Below are 19,431 nucleotides of genomic sequence, written 5' to 3'. Positions count from 1 at the left end.
ACATTCGAAAGGATTCTCCAGTGATGAAATCAGGCAGATCTTCTGGTAAGATAAAGAAGATTCCCAATTAAGTCCAGCAGTTGTTGCATCAATTAATATGGCATATGCATCCTGGAAGGCAAGTTTGGACCCAGTTTGTGTTTGCAAAACAGTCATGTATAGCAACACCTTCTACTGTTCTGACCACCTCTTCATTGAGTGCTTTGCCGGTACTCCATGCTCAAGGTTTTGCTTGTAGACAGGCAGCATAGAGTTGTGCTAAGGTTTTCCAAAAGGAAAAAGAGCCCCATAACTATTCATAATCTATACATTTTATAATAAATACATAGTTTGTATACTGTTTCTGATAAATAACCTTCCATAGAAGCAGTGCGGCATCCTCTTTGCATGGTTGGCAAAGCCAAATGCAAATGGTAAAGACAAGAATACACTTCTATATTTGCATTTACCCCTGCTGCTGTATCCAGGTGCATTGATTCCTGTCTTACTTAAAAGTTTAATAAAAACTTTCAGTACAGTAAAATATTGTGAATAATTACAATGATAATGATGAACTTCCAAAACATAAACAAACAACACAAAGTCGATGAAAATTGCCTGTTAATAAAATGGCTTAACACAAAGTAGATAACTTTGTGTCATAATAGTTGCAGCATTGACAACTAATGAGACATTATGAAAGTTTCTGAAAATATAATATTTATATAATAAATTATTTATTTGAATTATCTGAATGTATAGATTATATTAATTTTACATTTTGTTTATCACCAGGTACAATATGTGGCAAAGTCAAATCTGAAACATGGCTTTTGATATTTCCCTTTTGATTAATCCAGCCCTATGAGACAAGTTGTATACTCATTGCATCTTCTCTTGTGACACAAGTACTATTGAGAAACTTCCAGTTTCTTCAATCCTGAAAACTGATAGGTCCCTCTGGGTTAAACAACAGGCTTTGTTCATGGCATGAGGTCTCAGACTGCACACTTTGTGTGGATTGCAAAAACACTTTGAAAGTCGACTGAGTTACTAAAATAGAAAATCATTAGACAAACATAGTATATATAGCTAGGATTATATTTTGGTTTTATGGCTCCATAACTACACTAAAATAGTATTTCTGCCAAGGATTTTTAGAAGCTGTATATATCGGTTCACTGGATTCTTACTGTTCAGTCACACCTATTTCTACAAAAACAAAATGTAACAATTGATGTGTGTGTGTGTGTTTGTTTTTTGTGAGATTCTGGGCCCCTCCCCTCTGCTCTCCCCCATCACTACCTCTAGCTCTGGGGTGCTTCACACCTTGTTTCCGATCCGTGGCTACATTCGCACCTCTCTTGTCATGTGTTTTCATGGTGCTGCTGTTGATCACTCACACAACGTGGGTGAGACTCCGACTCATTGTTTAGGTTCAAAGGTGTCTGGTGGTTTGAACGAGGGATTAAAGGATTATCCCCCATTACCTTTAAATTGACTCTAGATGAGTAGCGGGAGCACTCATATGACATTTGGTAATCTGGCACAGAACTACTCATACCCAGGCAAAATACTATTGGAATTTGTGATATCACAGGATGAAAAAAAGACACTTTAGACTGATATTATAGGCATTTAAACTTCTCAAAAAACAAATTAAATGGCATAAACATTTTGAGTTGGTCTCGATTTAGCCGTTCATCTGAAGAGAAGAGTGAACTAGGGCAGTGGAGTGGGGAATCCTGGGACACCACACAACAACAGTAGTCACAGATGTACAGTGGTATTCAATGCTGTATCAAAATGACATGTTTAATCTCACTACTGAACTCATTCCTTTCCTTCGCCAAACCTCAATCCTCAAACCCTTTTCAAATTGCTTCTGTTTTAATTGTATACCTAACCTTACCTATCACCCGAAAATATTTCGTTATCACTTTTGCTGAGTTGGACTGAATGCTAAGATACAGTACCACATGATAAAACTAATACTTATTGCCATGTTGAATTTACAGATATGCTAGTATGGTATTACTAAAATAAATGTTTTCCTTCCCCTGTATTGACACCGAGGGTGGAGGCATGCATTTCTGTGTGCCTGGCAGACATATTTACTTGGATATCAGTCGACAACATGACACAAAACATTCATTATAATTCAACGAAAGTATTGGCATTGAGATGTTACAGTTATGCTGCTTTTCCACTGGTGCCTGACTCACTGGTGTGATACCAGTGAAATAGGTTAATTTAGGCATCAAGAGTTTGTCGACTGTTGCCAGTCAGTGTCAGCTGAAATTCTTAGTGTTTTGGAGTAACCAGTGGAATCAGGAATGGCTGTATACAGCCCATTAGGTCCCATCTTGTTGAAGTTGGTTCAATTACAACAGTGCACACATACCCAACATTCCCCTCCACCTGATTTACAAACAGCCTACAATAGCTGTTAAAAATTACATTTCTGAATATTAACATGAATAGATTACTTTTACTGCCAATATACAGACCACTATTACTGTAGATATATTAAGGAAATGTTCTTATATTGGAATGTTAAAAATACCCTTTAAAATTGCCAGGCAGCCTGTTCATTTTAAAATGGAGCAATGTCTTAAATGGGGTAACAATTTGAAATATCCAAACTGAAATCTTTTCTGATTATATATTTTGTATGGATTCAAGCAACCAAACATTTGCACAGTGAATAGCAGCATAATCCCTGGAATCACTTATGTAGTCAGTTTGTGTTCTCTTATTTTTCTGTTGACAGCATATTTCAGTGTGATGTAGTTTGTTTAGCCTACAGTTTAACTTGTATACTTACTATGCATTATAGTTGCGTGTAGTCCTAAGAGCTGGTAAGTAATATTGTTACACATTTGCAAGTTTACCAGGCGAGTTAACTAGTCATAATATCACCTGTCTGTCAGATGTTGCACGAGTTGCAATCATATACAGACTAGAGTTTGACAGGACAATTAGATTTAAAACATTTTAATCGCTTCTAAGGTAGTCACCACCCACACCCATTACCAAGATAAAGGTGCAAACGTAATCACTGTGTACACTAGCCAACTTCTAACCCAGTTCTACATTCGCCACTCCCCACCTTCATCCCCCCATAGGGAAATCCCATCCCGAAACCCACCTCCCGGGTCCTCAGACTTCCTCCCAGTAGTCTACTGCAAGTCAATAAAGTCAGGTGGCCTAGTAGGGCTTGCCTGACATCGCGTGGGCAAGAGCGCACTCCAAATAGCAAACCGGAGTGGTGCACAGCAATGCAGATCTGTGGCTAATGATAGATTGACAAGCCTACTACTAAGTCAAAGCTTGTTCTCTAATGCATATGGACTTCTAAGTACATAAGGTGTTATCAGTCCACGCATTCATTTGAAAATGGTGAATGTATTGCATACACTCGCGTTCGCTCTGATTCTTGCGTGGGGTTATTGTATTTTGGCCGAGACAACTTTTTTAAACTACACTCTGGATAACGAGGTTCATTCCAGCTTTATTCAGCGTCGCCTGAGGAACCAGGAGCGACGCGAGATGCAGCGGGAAATTCTCTCTATTCTAGGGCTGCCGCACCGGCCGCGGCCGCACATCGATACCAAACAAAACGCAGCGCCGATGTTCATGCTGGATTTGTACAACACAATTTCAAGTGACAGACAACAGCCCACGGGCTTTTCATATTATAAACCGGTGTTCACGACTCAGCCCCCCCCGATGGTGTCCTCGCAAGACAGCCGTTTCCTCAACGATGCGGACATGGTGATGAGCTTTGTCAATCTTGGTAAGCAATGCCATGAGTTTCAATATAGACTTTCAATGATCTTTTATGAATAATGTACACGTTGTTGTTTGCACAGGCTAATTAATGGTACAGCAAAAAAAAGAAAATAAAATAACCACCACTGTATTGAACACCTTTTTTCACTGAACACATGAACATTACCTAAAGTTATACGCAAAAATGTAACATCTTTTAGATGATGATTTTTTTCCGACCCTGGGATTTCGATGCTGATAAAAAAAACCACCCTAATGCTTGCTTTGATCATCCAAGCGACTCTGCCTCATCACAAGTGTAGATATACTCTATTGGAAAATTGTAGTAAAGGTTATTTATAGTGTCCAGGTTTTTGAACAACACTGCCCATTGACCTAACAAACAGATGTCAAGCAAGGTGAAGTGGTGGTGTTTTATTGCAGATGTTGTCCTGTTGAGGAACCAGCCATTATCCAGATAACAGTTAGGTTCTTATCTTTTTATTGCACTGGAGTTGACTGTAGAAAGCAGGCATACTGGAGTTGACTGTAGAAAGAAGGTATACTTCCAGTTTACCTGTTGGCATAACAAATAAAGGATAAAGAAAGCTTTCTTCGGTGGTTTGTTGTTGTTTGAAGGCACATTCCAGATATTACTGTATTGTTCAATCCCGTGCATTAGCTAAGTTCTTGTGTTTGTGTGCATGACATTGAATTCTTGTGCTGCTTCTAAATGTGGAGGCTTATAAGGTAACTTTCTCTTAACTTTAAATGAGACTGGCCTGCATTCTGAGTTGTAAATATAAGGACAACATTGCTGTTTGGTCCAATTTCCCCCAAGTTCCTTCATAGTTCTGGGAAAGCATCGTAAGCGTGTCTTTGTTTTACACGTCCGTGACTTGGAGAGGCCTTTCACTACCCTGGGGAGGGCGTGACAAGTCGACAGGGACACAACGACTCAGGTATTGCATCTAAATACTCTTTACTGAAGACAGCTGGCAGTGGGTGGGTGGTTGGGCATTAATGGGATGAGGGGGGGGGGGGGGGGTATTGCATTTATAAAATCAAACTCCTGCATTTGTTTCCTTTGGAGATCTCACCGCAGGTCTGGTATCGCTATGGTGAAACAGCAGACGATACGGTGCCTCTGGCTCCCATCTGGATCTGGTGTTTCACTCAGAGTCAGGCCATTTCCATTTTGTGGTCTTGCCTCGGGCCTTACAGGAGGAATTCAGGTTGAGCCTTTATGGTCTACTGTGTAAGGATGTCATTTTATCATCAGGAATGGTTTGACCGTTTTTACACTTTTATGTCCCATTTCTCCTTCATGTGTCTGTGTGAATGAGTTTGTGAGGCAGGGCAGAGTGACTGAGTTAGGGAGGAAAGGAAGAACTAAGTGCATACGCACATATGAGGAGGAGAAACTGTGTCCTGGTTCAAGGAATGCTTGTTTAAGGTAGAGATGCCTCTTCTTTCAAGCATAATTCGATACACATTTCATTACACAAGGTTCAATAAGAAACAGGAACAATACTTTTAATTTGAAAGATTTGTGCGATTGGGTTTGATTAGGGTCAATGTGTTAACATTGTGTCAATAATAAGTCAGTGTGATTCATTCGATAGGATATTATTCAATGCATTTACCTTCTTTGAATGAGCATATATATTTTTCATTGTAAATTTGAATCTATTACTGATATAGCTCTGCAGCTGGATTCACAGAAATAGATATTTGAGTTATTTGTCAGAGCTGAGTGTCTTTCTGTCTGTGTCCTTGTTCGGCTATGCTTGTGTGTACAAAAAGTGTAGGTTAGGGATCACATTTAGAGTTTAGATTTAGAGAGGATTAGGTGTAGTGGTAGGATTAGGGCTATAGTTCGTTTTTTGGTGGGGTTAGGGTTAGGTTAAGGCTTTTTAGGGTTAAAAAGTTATAGTTTGGATGCAAATCTTTTTTTTGGTTACCCTAAACAGTTTATTTTTGTTTCAAAGTTTAGTTAAGTAAACTATATTTTTCTAAGGGTTCTTGGCTTGTTTTTCAATAATTTTTTGGTGTCGAAATAGAAGCTGTTCGTTTATCCATTCTGAGGAGTCATGGAAAGTTTCTTTGGAATTAAAATCAAGTCAGGTGTATTCAAAGAAGTTGAAAGTTGAATTAACATAACCCCCAAGAGAGTTATTTTCTTACAAGCAGTTGTAAATTGATTCATTTTGAGGAATCCGGGGAGGCTCAGACCTAGTAGTAATAGTATTCAAATGAAAGCACGTCTCAAGTCAAGTGTATCTGGACATTTCGAGAGTATATCAGCCATACATGTGGTAAAGAAGTCAATGGAACTCTAACAAAACAATGTAAATGTCATAGTAATGCATTGGGAATGATGCCATCTGGTAAACATTGAAAAATCTCCTCTTAAATTTCCATAATTTAACCTAACAATATTAAGGCTTTTTTTTTTTATTGTACACAGTTTAACATGAAATAAAAATGTACAGCTTAATATTGGTTGTACTTAATATCACAGATATATATGTCTCCTTCAGACCAATAAACTTAACAATATAACAAAACGTATAGTGCCTTTGGTAAGTCTTGCATTACAGACCCTTGACTTTCTCTATATTTTGTTTTGTTATCTTAACTTATAATTTATCAGATATTGGTTTGCCATCAATCTACCCTCACTAGTCTCTGCCACTGAGAAGCATCCCCACTGCATGATGCCTCCACCACCATGTTTTACCATAGGGACTGTATTCGCCAGGTGATTAGCTGTCACGGCTCTAGCAGGCAAGACACAAGCACAGAGGCATGTAAATAAATGTCTCCTTAATCAAAAGGCTGACTTACGTTCAATGATTTGCTCTCAGGAACATAAACGTGGAAACACAGCAACGGTGACATTTAACGATGACTGACAAGAAACACTAGGGCAGGTGGAACTTAAATAGGGACTTAACAAGGGGTTAATGAGACACAGGTGAAAGCAATTCACTAACAAGACTAAACTGAACAAAGAAACAGAAAAACTAGAACAGAACATAGACATGGAACGATCGGCACAGCACAGGCTTTGGCTGACTGTTGCATTTGCGGTACCTCGTTTTCATCAGACATAGCGCTTGGTATTCAGGCCTTATAGTTTGATTTCAGTCTCATCAGTCCATTGAATCTTTTCTGCTCTCTGAGTCCTTCAGACTGCATGCCATATGTCTTTCACTCCGGAGTGGCTTCTGTCTATTCACTCTACCGTAAAGGCCTGATTGATGGAGTGTTGCAAAGATGGTTGTCCATCTGGCGGATTCTCCCATCTATGCAGAGAGACTCTGAAGCTCTGTTAAAGTGGCCATTGGGTTCTTGGTCACCTCCTTTTTTGCCTGATTAATTAGTTTGGCTGGATTGCCAGCTCTAAGAAGAGTCTTGGAGATACCAAAGCTCTTCCATTTCACAATGATGGAATCCAATGTACTCCTGGGAATGTTCAATATTTTAGCAAAACCTTTACAGTTTAAAGTTTCAAGGTTTATTTGCCAAAGGAACCGAACAACACAGCGTCATCATGCACTAGGGACGTCACTAGAAAATCTAGAAAAAATATTTTTAGAGTAACAACAAGGGTGAAATCTAGCAAAATAAGGTTATTTTTGGTCAAGGTTGGCTAAAAGTATACCTGTCTCATAGTTTGTGTTAGACACAGATCTAATGACTTAAAGAAATTAAAGTCCACTCTGTCTTCATCCATCCAACACCAACAAAAATCACAGAAACGGCGGTACTATGCCAAAATAATCTTGTCAAATATAGTTTGTAGTAAATTAACATCGACATACAGTATATTCTGTTTCTAGGCGAGATTTCTCTTAATCATTCTGAATCATTTAAAAAAAAAAGAAGATTTTGTCATTAGCCCATTCACCTCGGAATGGGCTAAATAAAGTACTTAAAAATGTATCATAATTAAAAAAGATACATTTAACAACCGGATCTCCCTTCCTCTGAACATAATATGTTGCAACCTTCGAACCCAAACAAACATGAATCTGTGAAACAAGCACAATTTTGCAATTGTGTTCCTGATGATTATTAGCCTAGTGACAACTGTTAGCTAGCATGTCATTAATGGGAAATCTTTTCAGTAGTTCGTTAGTGTTATTGTTAAAATATACAACCCCCGTAAATATACAACCCCCGTAAGCCACCTTTCTATTTTACATTACATTATCATTCATTTTTATTTGTATTACAAATGACAGACCGTAGTCTTCTCTGGAGTGTCTACTAGAAATGTGTAGCTAGCTTTCTGGCCTTCCGATCTCCAATTTTTTTTTATACCTCCATTCCTTTCTAAAAAAAATAGTGGGGGGCTAGCTTAAGGGTTATATTGATTAACTAAACCGTTGCTTTTCAGTGCATTTACATTTTGAACTTGAAAGGATTTACTTCTCCGACCACAGTGGAAATTAGCAGCAATTGGTAGAATCAGTGGCGTCATTAACCCTGGGCGTCCGGGCCTATAGCCCCGGATCTTTTATGAATAGCTCCGGATCTCAAATGGAACAAAAATTATAATAATAATAAAAAAAAACCTGCTCTATTAATCTATAATTCCGATCGTGCATTATGACGATGTGGACGTGTAGGCCGCTAGAGTGTACATTGAAATATTCTGCGTGTACATTCAAAAGCTTGTACTTTCTGTTCCGGGCGGGGCGGGAGGGTGCGTTAAGCCCCAAATGTATTGTGATCCTAGCGACGCCTCTGGGTAGAATAATTGAATATTATAGATAAATATGAGTGTAATAAGCTTAAGAATGATGGCATAGCAAAATACAACTACGTAGTGAGAATTAAGAAGAATATATACACAGCAAAAATATAGCTAGAAGATAAAGCAATAATATACATAACACTGTACACTAGCAGTGGTTTAGAAAGCTTACTGTAAACTAGCAGCAGTTGGGAGTGTTATTGAATATTATAGATATGGCAAGTATGGCAGTAATATACATAACAGTATGAACTAGCAGCATTTTCTTAAATAGTAGGATGGAGGTGGATGGAGTATGAACAGTATGGTATAAGTATTGAGTATTATAGATACATATGAGTGTAATATGCTTATGAATGGTACATGCAAGGGAATATTGTAATAAACATTAAAAGTGCCTGAAAGGACAAAGGAAAAACTTTTTTTTTGGAGTCTATAAACTTCATGCCTAAACCTAAACCTAAAACTAAACACATTCTAACACATTCATTTTTGTGAGGACTAGGAATCTAAAAAAAAATCATGCTTCCTATCCATTAAACCTATTCTTAACCATTACCCTAACCTCAATAACTTAACCTTTTTTTTTGTCAATGTTTCCCTAAACCTAATTGCTAAGCCGGAAATAAAATTTTCCATATTGGGACCCGAGAAAAGTGCTTGTTGGGACCCAATTATCAAGTTTTGCTATCTTAAACCTGATCACACACACTCATTGACACAGGGGTGTTAGAATCTCCAACCACGATTCTAGTTTGCCCACTCTGTGTCCATTAAACCCATTCCTGCTCATCTATGTTGATCTAATGGAGCTGTAGCCATAGTAAATACAGAGCTCAGGCTGCTCTAGTAATCTGTCTGTAGCCTGACTGCATGGTTCTTGGTTGGACTCAGTTGATCTGCATTCCTGCACTGCTATTGCTTCTTGCTGGGAGTCTGCCATAGGCTGACACAGATTTCTCTTGGAGGTTTCTGTTCCCATGACTACACACCTGTAACATATGGGAATATGAGATAGGCCTAGTCATCTCTCAGCATTCTCCTAGTCAAATTAAATAAAGAAGATGGTTCTGTATGGTCAAATGGGGCCTTTTTTTGTGAATCCAACAGGCTTAATTGAAAGCTGATGTTTATCATGCTAATCTGATTTGGGGGGAGTAAAAGGATTATATATGGCATTTATTCTGAAAATCTGTTAATTCTACCTCCAATTATGTTTTATCCCCTTAAGAAAGATTGTTTTCTTTTTCCCTAATCCGCAGTTTCTGCTGAAATGCCAAGGAAGGTGTAAGGTTTTGATGGATTAAATAATCTGTTTCTAAAAATGGTGTCTTAGAACAAAAGCGATGGAATGTTGTCAACCTTCCACATATAGACATTTATAAAGGAACCTAAGTGGGTAGTTGGAGTGGTTAATGTAGAATGTCTTTAGGCAGCACTTAAGACATCTGATTAAGCAAGTGTTTTTCATTAGGCAAGAGACTGGTGTCTGACAATTAGTCCCTGTTTTACATTAATTTATTGCCAAATGCATTTTCTAGGCTAAAATGTTGTCTGATTTAAAACAATAAAAAATATCACTCACCTCTTTTGAGTGGCATCTGTGATTAATGATACAATAAACAAACAGGCTAATGATTGTGCCACGCCAACAAGGCCCGTTAAACCATGAGCCATGAGCTCAGAAAAGTGTTGAAATGCCTCACAGAAAGACGTTTGCATATCTGGGGGCTGATCTATGGAGCTAATGGTCCCTAACGTAAACACACCAAGTTCTTACAAGCAATTATTCCTTCATAAAAACGCCCCTGGTTTCTTTCCAGCGGTTAATTGCGGTCAAACAAATGACTAGCAGGGTTCAGAATGCTCTTCTTTACGGTGAACGGTTGGTCTGATCTCATTGGATGTGTGTGTGTGTGTGTGTCTTTGTGTGTGGTTAGGAGTCGTTTCTAGGTTTAGAGGCGTTGTGTGCTCCACTTAGTTGAGTGAGTCTGTGTGTTCGGCACTGAAACAATACCCAGGCATCAGTGAGACAGATGTCTGATGTCATAGGGGCTGCCTGTGGTCAGGATGTGTTTAAGGTGGGTAATCATTGCTCCACTCTGCGCACCTAATATGTGGGAAGTCCCCCGTTGCTCCGGAGACCTCCACCAAGCTTTCCAAGGACAGGCCCTTTGGGTAACGCTATAAAAACACAGCGCTGGAAACCTCCAGGAAATATCTGGCTCAGCCACGCCGCCGTTATTCTGGAAAGTCTGAGCGTGGCTCAGCTGTTTCGGGGCAGGGTGGTACATTGTGGATCTCAGCGGTGACCCTGCAAGAGGTTCCTTACGACAGTCGGGAATCCATTTGTACACGGGTTCTGGCCTAGTCTCAGAATTACAGATCCCATTTCACGTAAATACTATAGCTCTATGTTGACCCCCAGAGCCCTGCGCTTTATGTGTGGGAAGGTGTATTATCCTATAGGGAAGTGGATTATGGACAACATATCAAGGCATTATAGTGTGTGTGTGTGCGTGTGTGTGTGTCTGTGCTGGTTGAGTGTATGCATAAGCATTTGGGATGGGTGCTGTGGTTTCCCCTTCAGTTTTTTAACAGGGCTTTTCTTGTGGTCAGCACATGTATGCAATTTAAACGTAGAGCCAAATTGAGCCCTGAGTGTGGTTTTCTCCCCACATTGGCACTTTATGCACTGATGTTTAGATCAATCAGCTCTCTCACGGAAGCACGAGTTGCCTATTTTTGACACAGTGCTTCCGAGATTTGGGCTGAGCAACGTGGAGCGGAAATACTTTGATTCTGAGACAGTTTTGACAAAATTGTACCACGGACTGGCTGTGGATCTGATTGTATTCACAGCAGTGAGTGTGTTGGCAGTGTTTCAAAGACCAGGGCATGTCGGGGAAAGGGTGGTGCTTTTTACCCTCCACCGGCTTGGTTAGTTGATTTAGTTTTGTTGGTTGTGTTGGATATGTTGGTTGTGTTCATTATGTTGGTTGTGTTGGTTGTGTTTGTTGTGCTAATTGTGGTAGTTGTATTGGTTGTTTTGTTTTTGATGTTATTTCTTTTTTGTAATGTTTGTGGATTTTGTTGTTTTGGTTGTGTTGGTTGTATTGTTTATGTTGGTTGTTTTAGTTGTATTAGTGGATTTTGGTGTGTTGTTTGTGTTAGCTGTGTTGGCCAATTCATAATAGTGTTTGAGTTGTGCTACAAGAACAACAATAATCCGTCATTCGTTGGGATAGGTAGTGAGTAATGTCTCCCTGTATCTCTTCAATCCGTCATTCGTTGAGATAGGTAGTGAGTAATGTCTCCCTGTTTGGGATAGATAGTGAGTAATGTCTCCCTGTATCTCTTCAATCCGTCATTCGTTGGGATAGATAGTGAGTAATGTCTCCCTGTATCTCTTCAATCCGTCATTCGTTGGGATAGATAGTGAGTAATGTCTCCCTGTTTGGGATAGATAGTGAGTAATGTCTCCCTGTATCTCTTCAATCCGTCATTCGTTGGGTTAGATAGTGAGTAATGTCTCCCTGTATCTTTTCAATCTGTCATTTGTTGGGATATGTATTGAGTAACTTCTCCCTGTATCTCTTCACTACAGTTGGGTTGGATCAGGAACAACTGTCCTCCCAGCACAACAGGGAATTCCGCTTTGACATGTCCCGGATCCCAGAGGGAGAAGCTGTCACCGCTGCAGAGTTCAGAATCTACAAGGACTACGCCAGGGAACGCAGTGAAAACGAGACCCTCCGTGTGAGCTTGTACCAGGTGCTACAGGAGCCCTCTTACAGGTGACGTCTTTCCCATTGATCTTTATGTGTGGCATAATAACAGTAGCCCTGTGCCTAAAACAGCCGAGGCCCCACCTTTATCTAGTGGAACTCCCCAACAAACAACACCCTTACTGCCTACTCCTCCATCAGTCACTTAACCCCCCCCCTCCATTCTCATTTATGGAGTACAACCCCCCACACCTCCCTACACAACTCTTCTCCTCTTAGAGGGTAGACCACACTCAGCCTCGTGGAACCCCACTGATCCCCTCTAGGGCGTTCAGGTTCTGGACCACACATTGCTTTTAAGACGTTTTCCCTTCCATTTGATGCCCTCCCCCCCACCCCACCCCAACACACACATAATATCCCAGCGTGTATGCCAGGTGATCAGAGCTCATCGTGTGTAGGCCTGCCCAACTCTGGTGGCAGAGACGCTACGTTGGTGCTGAGAACAACATCATTGTCATTCAGAGACACACATCACTATCAGACAGACAACCAGGCGGCAAGACAAAGAAATGTAGTGTAGTAGTGGCCCTGGGGGCCTCAGCCTGGAAACAAAGCCATTGTCTGGAAGATCTTCCCCAGAGCTGGGATGTCTACTTCAATCAGTCTGGGAATTTTCATCTGTGATACAGAGATAGCACCCTCAATAACGGCTATAGGTACTGCTAAATCAACACTGACACTGCGTGTTGTCTCTTGTTTTGGATTGACTGGGTTCTCTGCGGGAGGCTAATCTTGACTCTCTCTGCAATTCATTAGAATGATATCTATCTACCGTCTGGATCAACTCAGATAAAACTACCACTGAGGAGTAGTGCAATGTTAAATGAATGCACTGTGTTTACCCGGATTTATAGTAACTCATGAAGCAACTAAGTCTGCAAGTTGTTTTTGCCAAGTACCGAACTATGAGACTCTCTGCACTGTATCTAATGTTAGATGTTTGTGTGCCCCCAGTGAGGAGGACTTGATTCTGCTGGACACACGTGTGGTGTGGCCTGCTGAGGAAGGCTGGCTGGTGTTTGACATCACCGCCACCAGTAACCAGTGGGTTGTGAACCCTGATCAAAACCTGGGCCTCCAGCTGTCTCTGGAGAGCCTGGATGGTGAGTCACTGTCATAGAACTACCGTTTTACGGGCACAGTATGGCCCATAGATAGACATACAGTACCCCATACTGTAACATTGCATTCAAACATGTCACGTCTGTCCCGGAGTCAAGCGTGCATATCGGTCTGTCTCCCTCTACAGGCCAAAGTGTGAACCCCAGGCTAGTGGGGCTTGTGGGAGGCAGTGGGCCCCAGGACAAGCAGCCCTTCATGGTGGCTTTCTTCAAGGCAACCGAAGTCCGCCTCCGCAGTGTCCGCTCCGCCCACGGCCACAAGGGGCGCAACGCCAACCGCTCCAAGAACCCCAAGAATTCCCAGGATGCCCTGAAGGTTGCTGAGGCTGCAACAGGTACGCAAGTGAGCCGGTCATCCAGCCACCAGATCCAAATGGACAGATTTTTATAAACAAATATAATGAGAGAAAACTGGCTGCTCTTTTAATCCATGAGAGTACTTATTGTTGATGAAAACCTTCATCCTACGAATGACAGGAGGCAGAAAGGTTTCCATTTGAGGGGACAATGCTCCCAGTCAATGGTATCGATTCATTTGAATGTTGTTTGTTTTCACTGTTTGCCTTTCAGAGAACCTCAGCAACGACCCAAAACAGGGCTGTAAGAAGCACGAGCTGTACGTGAGCTTCAGAGACCTGGGCTGGCAGGTACAGTAGCCTTATACCTCCTGTCATTCAGGTCCTTATGCCTCTGTTTTCTGTTAACCGCCCCCCCCCCCCCTCGCTGTTTTACTTCAGTACCCAACACGACAGTGTCTCTCCGTTTAGCGTCTGTTGCGTGGAGTGTTGTTGTATGCCTGGTTTGACACCATCCTAAACGGTTTTGCCTCCTCAGGACTGGATCATCGCCCCTGAGGGCTACGCAGCGTACTACTGTCAAGGTGAATGCGCCTTCCCGCTCAACTCGTACATGAACGCCACAAATCACGCCATTGTGCAGACACTGGTGAGGATATTTCTACTCTTCAAACCGTCGCTTTACATTTATCAGGGGGGCTGAACATGGCATGTGCTCAGCTCTTCGCTTTCTGAACGAAAGAAAATGCCCTTAACCGCTCGTAACATCTGACGACTCTCCAGGTCCACTTCATAAACCCAGAGACGGTGCCCAAACCCTGCTGCGCCCCCACTCAGCTCCACGGCATCTCAGTCCTCTACTTTGACGACAGCTCCAACGTCATCCTGAAGAAGTACCGTAACATGGTGGTGAGAGCGTGCGGCTGTCACTGACTGTCGTCGTGCCTCCCCTTTCAGGGCACGCTGGTGCTTGTGGAGGTAGAGGGGGCAGGGCATAGGGACTATTTTACAGCCTAAGTAACTGCTTTAGGTCTGTTAAGACCAAACGTCCCCTGGTATTGGGAACAAACGAGCAAGTGAATAAGGATTGACGAAGATGCTCTATATCGATGCCTGGGTGCAATGAGTCGCCCTAGCTCAACTGTAAAGAACTCTGGCATCTGCGTTGTCTCCCCTGCGTGGTGCAAGAAACCAGGACATTCGTTGAGAGACCTCAATGTATTTTCCACTTAGCACCATGGAGGACTGAAACATCACAGACAATGAGGTGTCATCGGTTTATTTATCAGCGTATTTAACTGATGAACAAAGACAGAAAATGATGAATGATGAAAACCAAAGACAGCCCCCACTCCAGACACATCGGAACTAAAATGAAATTCTAGAAATGCACAGAAACCGAGCCAAATTTTGAATTGTACAATCGTTTGTTTATCCACGAGCAGACATTTTTAGATGTGTCTTTTAAAAAGATGAATCCTGTTCTGCCATGTAAAACATTTTCTGCATGAAACCTATACCTCGGATGACATTAAAACCGTGGTTCTTTGTTTTACAGCATAGTAAATTTTTTCCCAAACAGCTGGGTTTTCTCTGTTTGTCGATGAGAACAAAATGGCAGTGGTATCTTACCTCTGAGCAGAATGCATGTTGATGGTATAGTTTGCAGTGAGTAAGTCAGGTGTAAAACATATGGTTGTCTGTTTGCACATTCAGAGGCAGCCACTGTGAGTGATGATAACACTGATAGTAAATACTAGACTGTGTGGGATTGACAGAACAGGCCCTGTTGGTTTGATATCCTGGAGGAGGTGGCAGAGGCATAGATCACTAAGCTCGGCACAGCACAACAGAGGCATATGGTCCCGGCGATGCCATGCTTTTTTGTTCTCGAGAGACAGATAGAGAGCTCTGAGCTATCATTCAGCTTCAGCTGCCTTTTGATGTCCTTCCAGACCTGCAGGTGGGTGAATCAAGGCTGTATTTTCTGTCAAAATAGAACAAACGTCAGATTACAGCAACTAAATATACTGAAACTGTCAAAAACAGTAGGGGCAATATCACTTGGCCAGAAAGGAATTTTTGCACACACTGAGCAAAACACGGTAACTTAAAAAATGTTAAATGCTTTATCATCTATCACAGGCTTTATTAGCATATATATATATGTGTGTGTGTGTGTGTTTTTGTAAACATCTGCTGTTACAGTATTTTATTTCTACACAAATATTTTCTATAATATTAAAGTTCTAGTTTCATAACATAAAGGATTGTCAAACTGTTGCAAGAGTTGAGGTAACAGAACAGATACCAGTGCATAATGCAACACCAACAGCTGTCAGCTATACAGCACCACAGTACCACAGGGAGCCAGTGGAACTCTCTGAGACGTACTGTAACATTCACCGCTCTAAATACAGCAAATAGTTAGGTCTATTAAAGTGGCTGACATAGAGGTAGCGCATAACATACTATATTCCCCCTGAATCATGGTCCTGGTGACCCGGTCGGTTAGGCGTGGCGCTTTTTATTTAATAACACCAACGCTTGTGGGTTTCATTTCTACTTGGGCCACCCATGTATGCTCACATAACTGTGAGTCACTTTGGATACAAGCGTTTGCTAAATAGCAGATATTAATATTGATATATTATTTCATGGATACCATTCTGAATTCTTTTTTCAAGTTTATAAAATACAGTGTTTAAAATAGGGTGTTACATTTGAAATGTCATTTCTGTGGAGTTTGCTTAAGGTAATATGTTGTGCCTGATATGTTCTTCATCTTACATCTCTAATAATGCATGGCTTCAAGACTGGTACCTGCTATGGATCTCAGTTCTCTATCCCTAGGGGATCCTGAGAGTTCATCTAGATAAACCTCATTAGTATTTACAAAACAGACGAGAGAAAAAGACAGTCCAGAACACATGGAAATAGTGTGAGGTTGACATAAGGAAAACCAAACTACTGTCAGTTTTGGCTGACTCCCTCTCCGTGTTGTAAAGTTTTTTCATCAGTAAGGACAATTGGTGCCCGGGCCACGCAGCTCCGGGGCCGACCAACGCCTCTTCCTGGCAGAGGTATGTCCCATTCTCTGCCCCTCTGTGGGCCTGTCTGGAACAGGGGGAAGGGCAGTCTGTGGGGAGGACGTCAGCAGGGGCTTAGGCCTCCCATCTTCCCCTCCGGCTGGGGTGCATTTCCCCTCGGGCTGGGAAGGTAAAGGTGTAGAGGGTGACATAGGTATAAGAGCCAGGCAGACATCGCCCACACTGAGTTGGTGGCAACGGAGGCCACACAGACGGGCTGTCCTCTGGGGACAGCAGGAGGACCAGCCACGACCCTGAACGAAGAATGGATACTCCACATAAACGTCCAGACACTCCTGTGGGGAGAGGACCTTTGAGTTACAACAACGCAGTACCTCTGTTTGACCATTAGGCGGCGGTAGAGTTCTGTAATTGGGAATTGGCAACAACATGTAGTGTCACGATGAATGTGAGGAATTCATTTAATTTGCATTTTATTTACATTACCTTCTGATGTAAAATCTTAATGTAGTGTACTATTTGCAAAGAAGGTAAGGTATATTGTATTGAATTCCATGTTATAAAATATGGAAATGTCAACAGACACACGCTGACTGAAAACACACTGAGCCCTGTGTGAGGTAATGGTGTTGTAGGCCAAGGAGGACCAGGCCTGGCTCACCTGAGAGCGTTCCTCTTGCAGGAGCATGTGGAGGCGGGAGAGGGAGGGGGTTGTTGAGGGGGAGATGCTCTGTACTGTACAGCTGCTCAGGCGCAGCTCCGGACAGGCCTCGGCCCCGATCAGGAAGTCCTCTGCCCGAAGGTCTTCCACCTTCCTCAGCTGCCCGTCTCTGAGCTCGACTAGAGAGCCCGCGGCAAAGTGAGGCAGCAGCCAGGGCAGCTGGTCCGGAGAAGTGGCGGGACGGGAGGACCGGGGCGGAGACACTTCTACCTTCTCCATCACGGTCCTGTACTTCTCTGTCAACTGATCACTGGGGGACGGTCTTTTGGGAGATCGCGCCGCAGATTCCAAAAAACATTGCCCCAAGGCAGGATACCTGTGGGCTTTGGAGTGGTTGGTATAGACCAGGTCAGGGGGATAGGGTCCATCCCTGTAGGCAGTAGGAGACAGGCCAGTGTGTGGAGGGGCGGGGCCTCTCCCTGTGCTAGGTCGGGCCTGGTGCCCCCCCGGTTTGCCCCTTCTCAAGTGTGGGCCCCTTTGTCTACCATTGCTTTGCTGTGCTGTGTGTGGACTTGACTTCTCCCCCACCATATGATTTAAGTTCCACCTATAGCCTCCGTCCTCCCCACCGGGCCGCCCTACAGGCTGGGCCGAGTGGGTGTAGACGGAGGGGTGGCGTGGGGCGTCGTGTGGCTGTGTTGAGGGGTCATGGAGAATGTAGGGAACGTCCAACCCAGACGGCACGGCAGCCCAACCTCTGTAACAGAACTCCCTCCACTCAGCCCAGCCGTGACTGTCCCTGACCGGAGAGGGGAGGTAGGGGTTGGCTCTGGTGGTGCTGGCTGTGGAGCAGGACTGGGTCCAAGGCTGGTAAAGTTGGGGAACTGATGTAGGTGCTGGTCGGAGCAGGCCCGAGGGCAATGCGTTGTAGGGCTTGACAACATTCTGGCTCCTATGAGGGTAGGGGACCTTGAATGTGCCAAGAGGAAGCTGCTCCGAGATGCTTGGTCTGGGGTCTCTTTTCTTGGGTGGGAGGCTCTCTCTCCCTGGCCCTAGGTCTGGGGTTGCTGTGCTGCTCATTGGTTCACCAAGCCGTCACATATGCAACTCTTCTCTTCCCCAGCCTACAGAGACTCTCCTCTTCCCCAGCCTACAGAGACTCTCCTCTTCCCCAGCCTACAGAGACTCTCCTCTTCCCCAGCCTACAGAGACTCTTCTCTTCCCCAGCCTACAGAGACTCTCCTCTTCCCCAGCCTACAGAGACTCTCCTCTTCCCCAGCCTACAGAGACTCTTCTCTTCCCCAGCCTACAGAGACTCTCCTCTTCCCCAGCCTACAGAGACTCTTCCCCTGTCCACAGAGACTCTCCTCTTCCCCAGCCTACAGAGACTCTTCTCTTCCCCAGCCTACAGAGACTTTCCTCTTCCCCAGCCTACAGAGACTCTTCCCCTGTCCACAGAGACTCTCCTCTTCCCCAGCCTACAGAGACTCTTCCCCTGTCCACAGAGACTCTCCTCTTCCCCAGCCTACAGAGACTCTCCTCTTCCCCAGCCTACAGAGACTTTCCTCTTCCCCTGTCCACAGAGACTCTCCTCTTCCCCAGCCTACAGAGACTCTCCTCTTCCCCAGTCTATAGAGACTCTTCTCTTCCCCAGCCTACAGAGACTCTTCCCCAGCCTACAGAGACTCTCCTCTTCCCCAGCCTACAGAGACTCTCCTCTTCCCCAGCCTACAGAGACTCTTCCCCTGCCTACAGAGACTCTTCCCCTGCCTACAGAGACTCTTCCCCTGTCTACAGAGTGTTTTCCCCAGCTAACAGGTTGTTCTGGAGAGATTAAGTCACATAAGCCTCCCTTGATAGAGGCAGGCTAGGGGTCGCGTCTCTCCCTGGTAAAACATCACTGGCAGACAGGTCAAAGGTTATCTCAGTCTCAATACTCCAGTCTGAAAAAAGACAAAAATGGGCAAAAGTAAAAGAGGTAGTTTCAAGAT

At 43.2% G+C, this 19,431-nt stretch overlaps 2 protein-coding genes across 2 annotated transcripts; one reads left to right on the top strand and one right to left on the bottom strand.

Moving 5' to 3' along the window:
• Positions 1-3,209: 3,209 nt before the first annotated feature.
• Positions 3,210-15,150, top strand: LOC105017334 (bone morphogenetic protein 7-like). The gene is made up of 7 exons (XM_010881859.3): positions 3,210-3,778; positions 12,129-12,318; positions 13,267-13,415; positions 13,562-13,768; positions 14,004-14,080; positions 14,268-14,378; positions 14,513-15,150. The coding sequence occupies exons 1-7, from the start codon at positions 3,379-3,381 to the stop codon at positions 14,660-14,662; spliced, it is 1,284 nt and encodes a 427-aa protein (XP_010880161.1). The 5' UTR covers positions 3,210-3,378; the 3' UTR covers positions 14,663-15,150.
• An 806-nt stretch (positions 15,151-15,956) lies between these two features.
• LOC105017335 (ataxin-1) lies at positions 15,957-18,536 on the bottom strand. The gene is made up of 2 exons (XM_029113676.2): positions 17,441-18,536; positions 15,957-17,114 (listed from the first exon to the last, which is right to left on the bottom strand). Exons 1-2 carry the CDS (start codon positions 18,518-18,520, stop codon positions 16,746-16,748), a joined length of 1,449 nt encoding a protein of 482 aa, XP_028969509.2. The 5' UTR covers positions 18,521-18,536; the 3' UTR covers positions 15,957-16,745.
• Between the last annotated feature and the right edge of the window lie 895 nt (positions 18,537-19,431).

Source organism: Esox lucius, chromosome 17 (genome assembly GCF_011004845.1).
Source record: "Esox lucius isolate fEsoLuc1 chromosome 17, fEsoLuc1.pri, whole genome shotgun sequence".
In the NCBI taxonomy this organism is placed as follows: domain Eukaryota; kingdom Metazoa; phylum Chordata; class Actinopteri; order Esociformes; family Esocidae; genus Esox; species Esox lucius.
This window is presented reverse-complemented; position numbering and strand designations above follow the sequence as displayed.

Coding starts and splice junctions, on each gene's coding strand:
- LOC105017335 (XM_029113676.2), bottom strand. CDS start 18,520: ATGAGCAGCACAGCAACCCCAGACCTAGGGCCAGGGAGAGAGAGCCTC. Junction 17,115..17,440: donor TGCAAGAGGAACGCTCTCAG/GTGAGCCAGGCC, acceptor CTCTCCCCACAG/GAGTGTCTGGACGTTTATGT.
- LOC105017334 (XM_010881859.3), top strand. CDS start 3,379: ATGGTGAATGTATTGCATACACTCGCGTTCGCTCTGATTCTTGCGTGG. Junction 3,779..12,128: donor GATGAGCTTTGTCAATCTTG/GTAAGCAATGCC, acceptor TCTTCACTACAG/TTGGGTTGGATCAGGAACAA. Junction 13,416..13,561: donor GTCTCTGGAGAGCCTGGATG/GTGAGTCACTGT, acceptor CTCCCTCTACAG/GCCAAAGTGTGAACCCCAGG.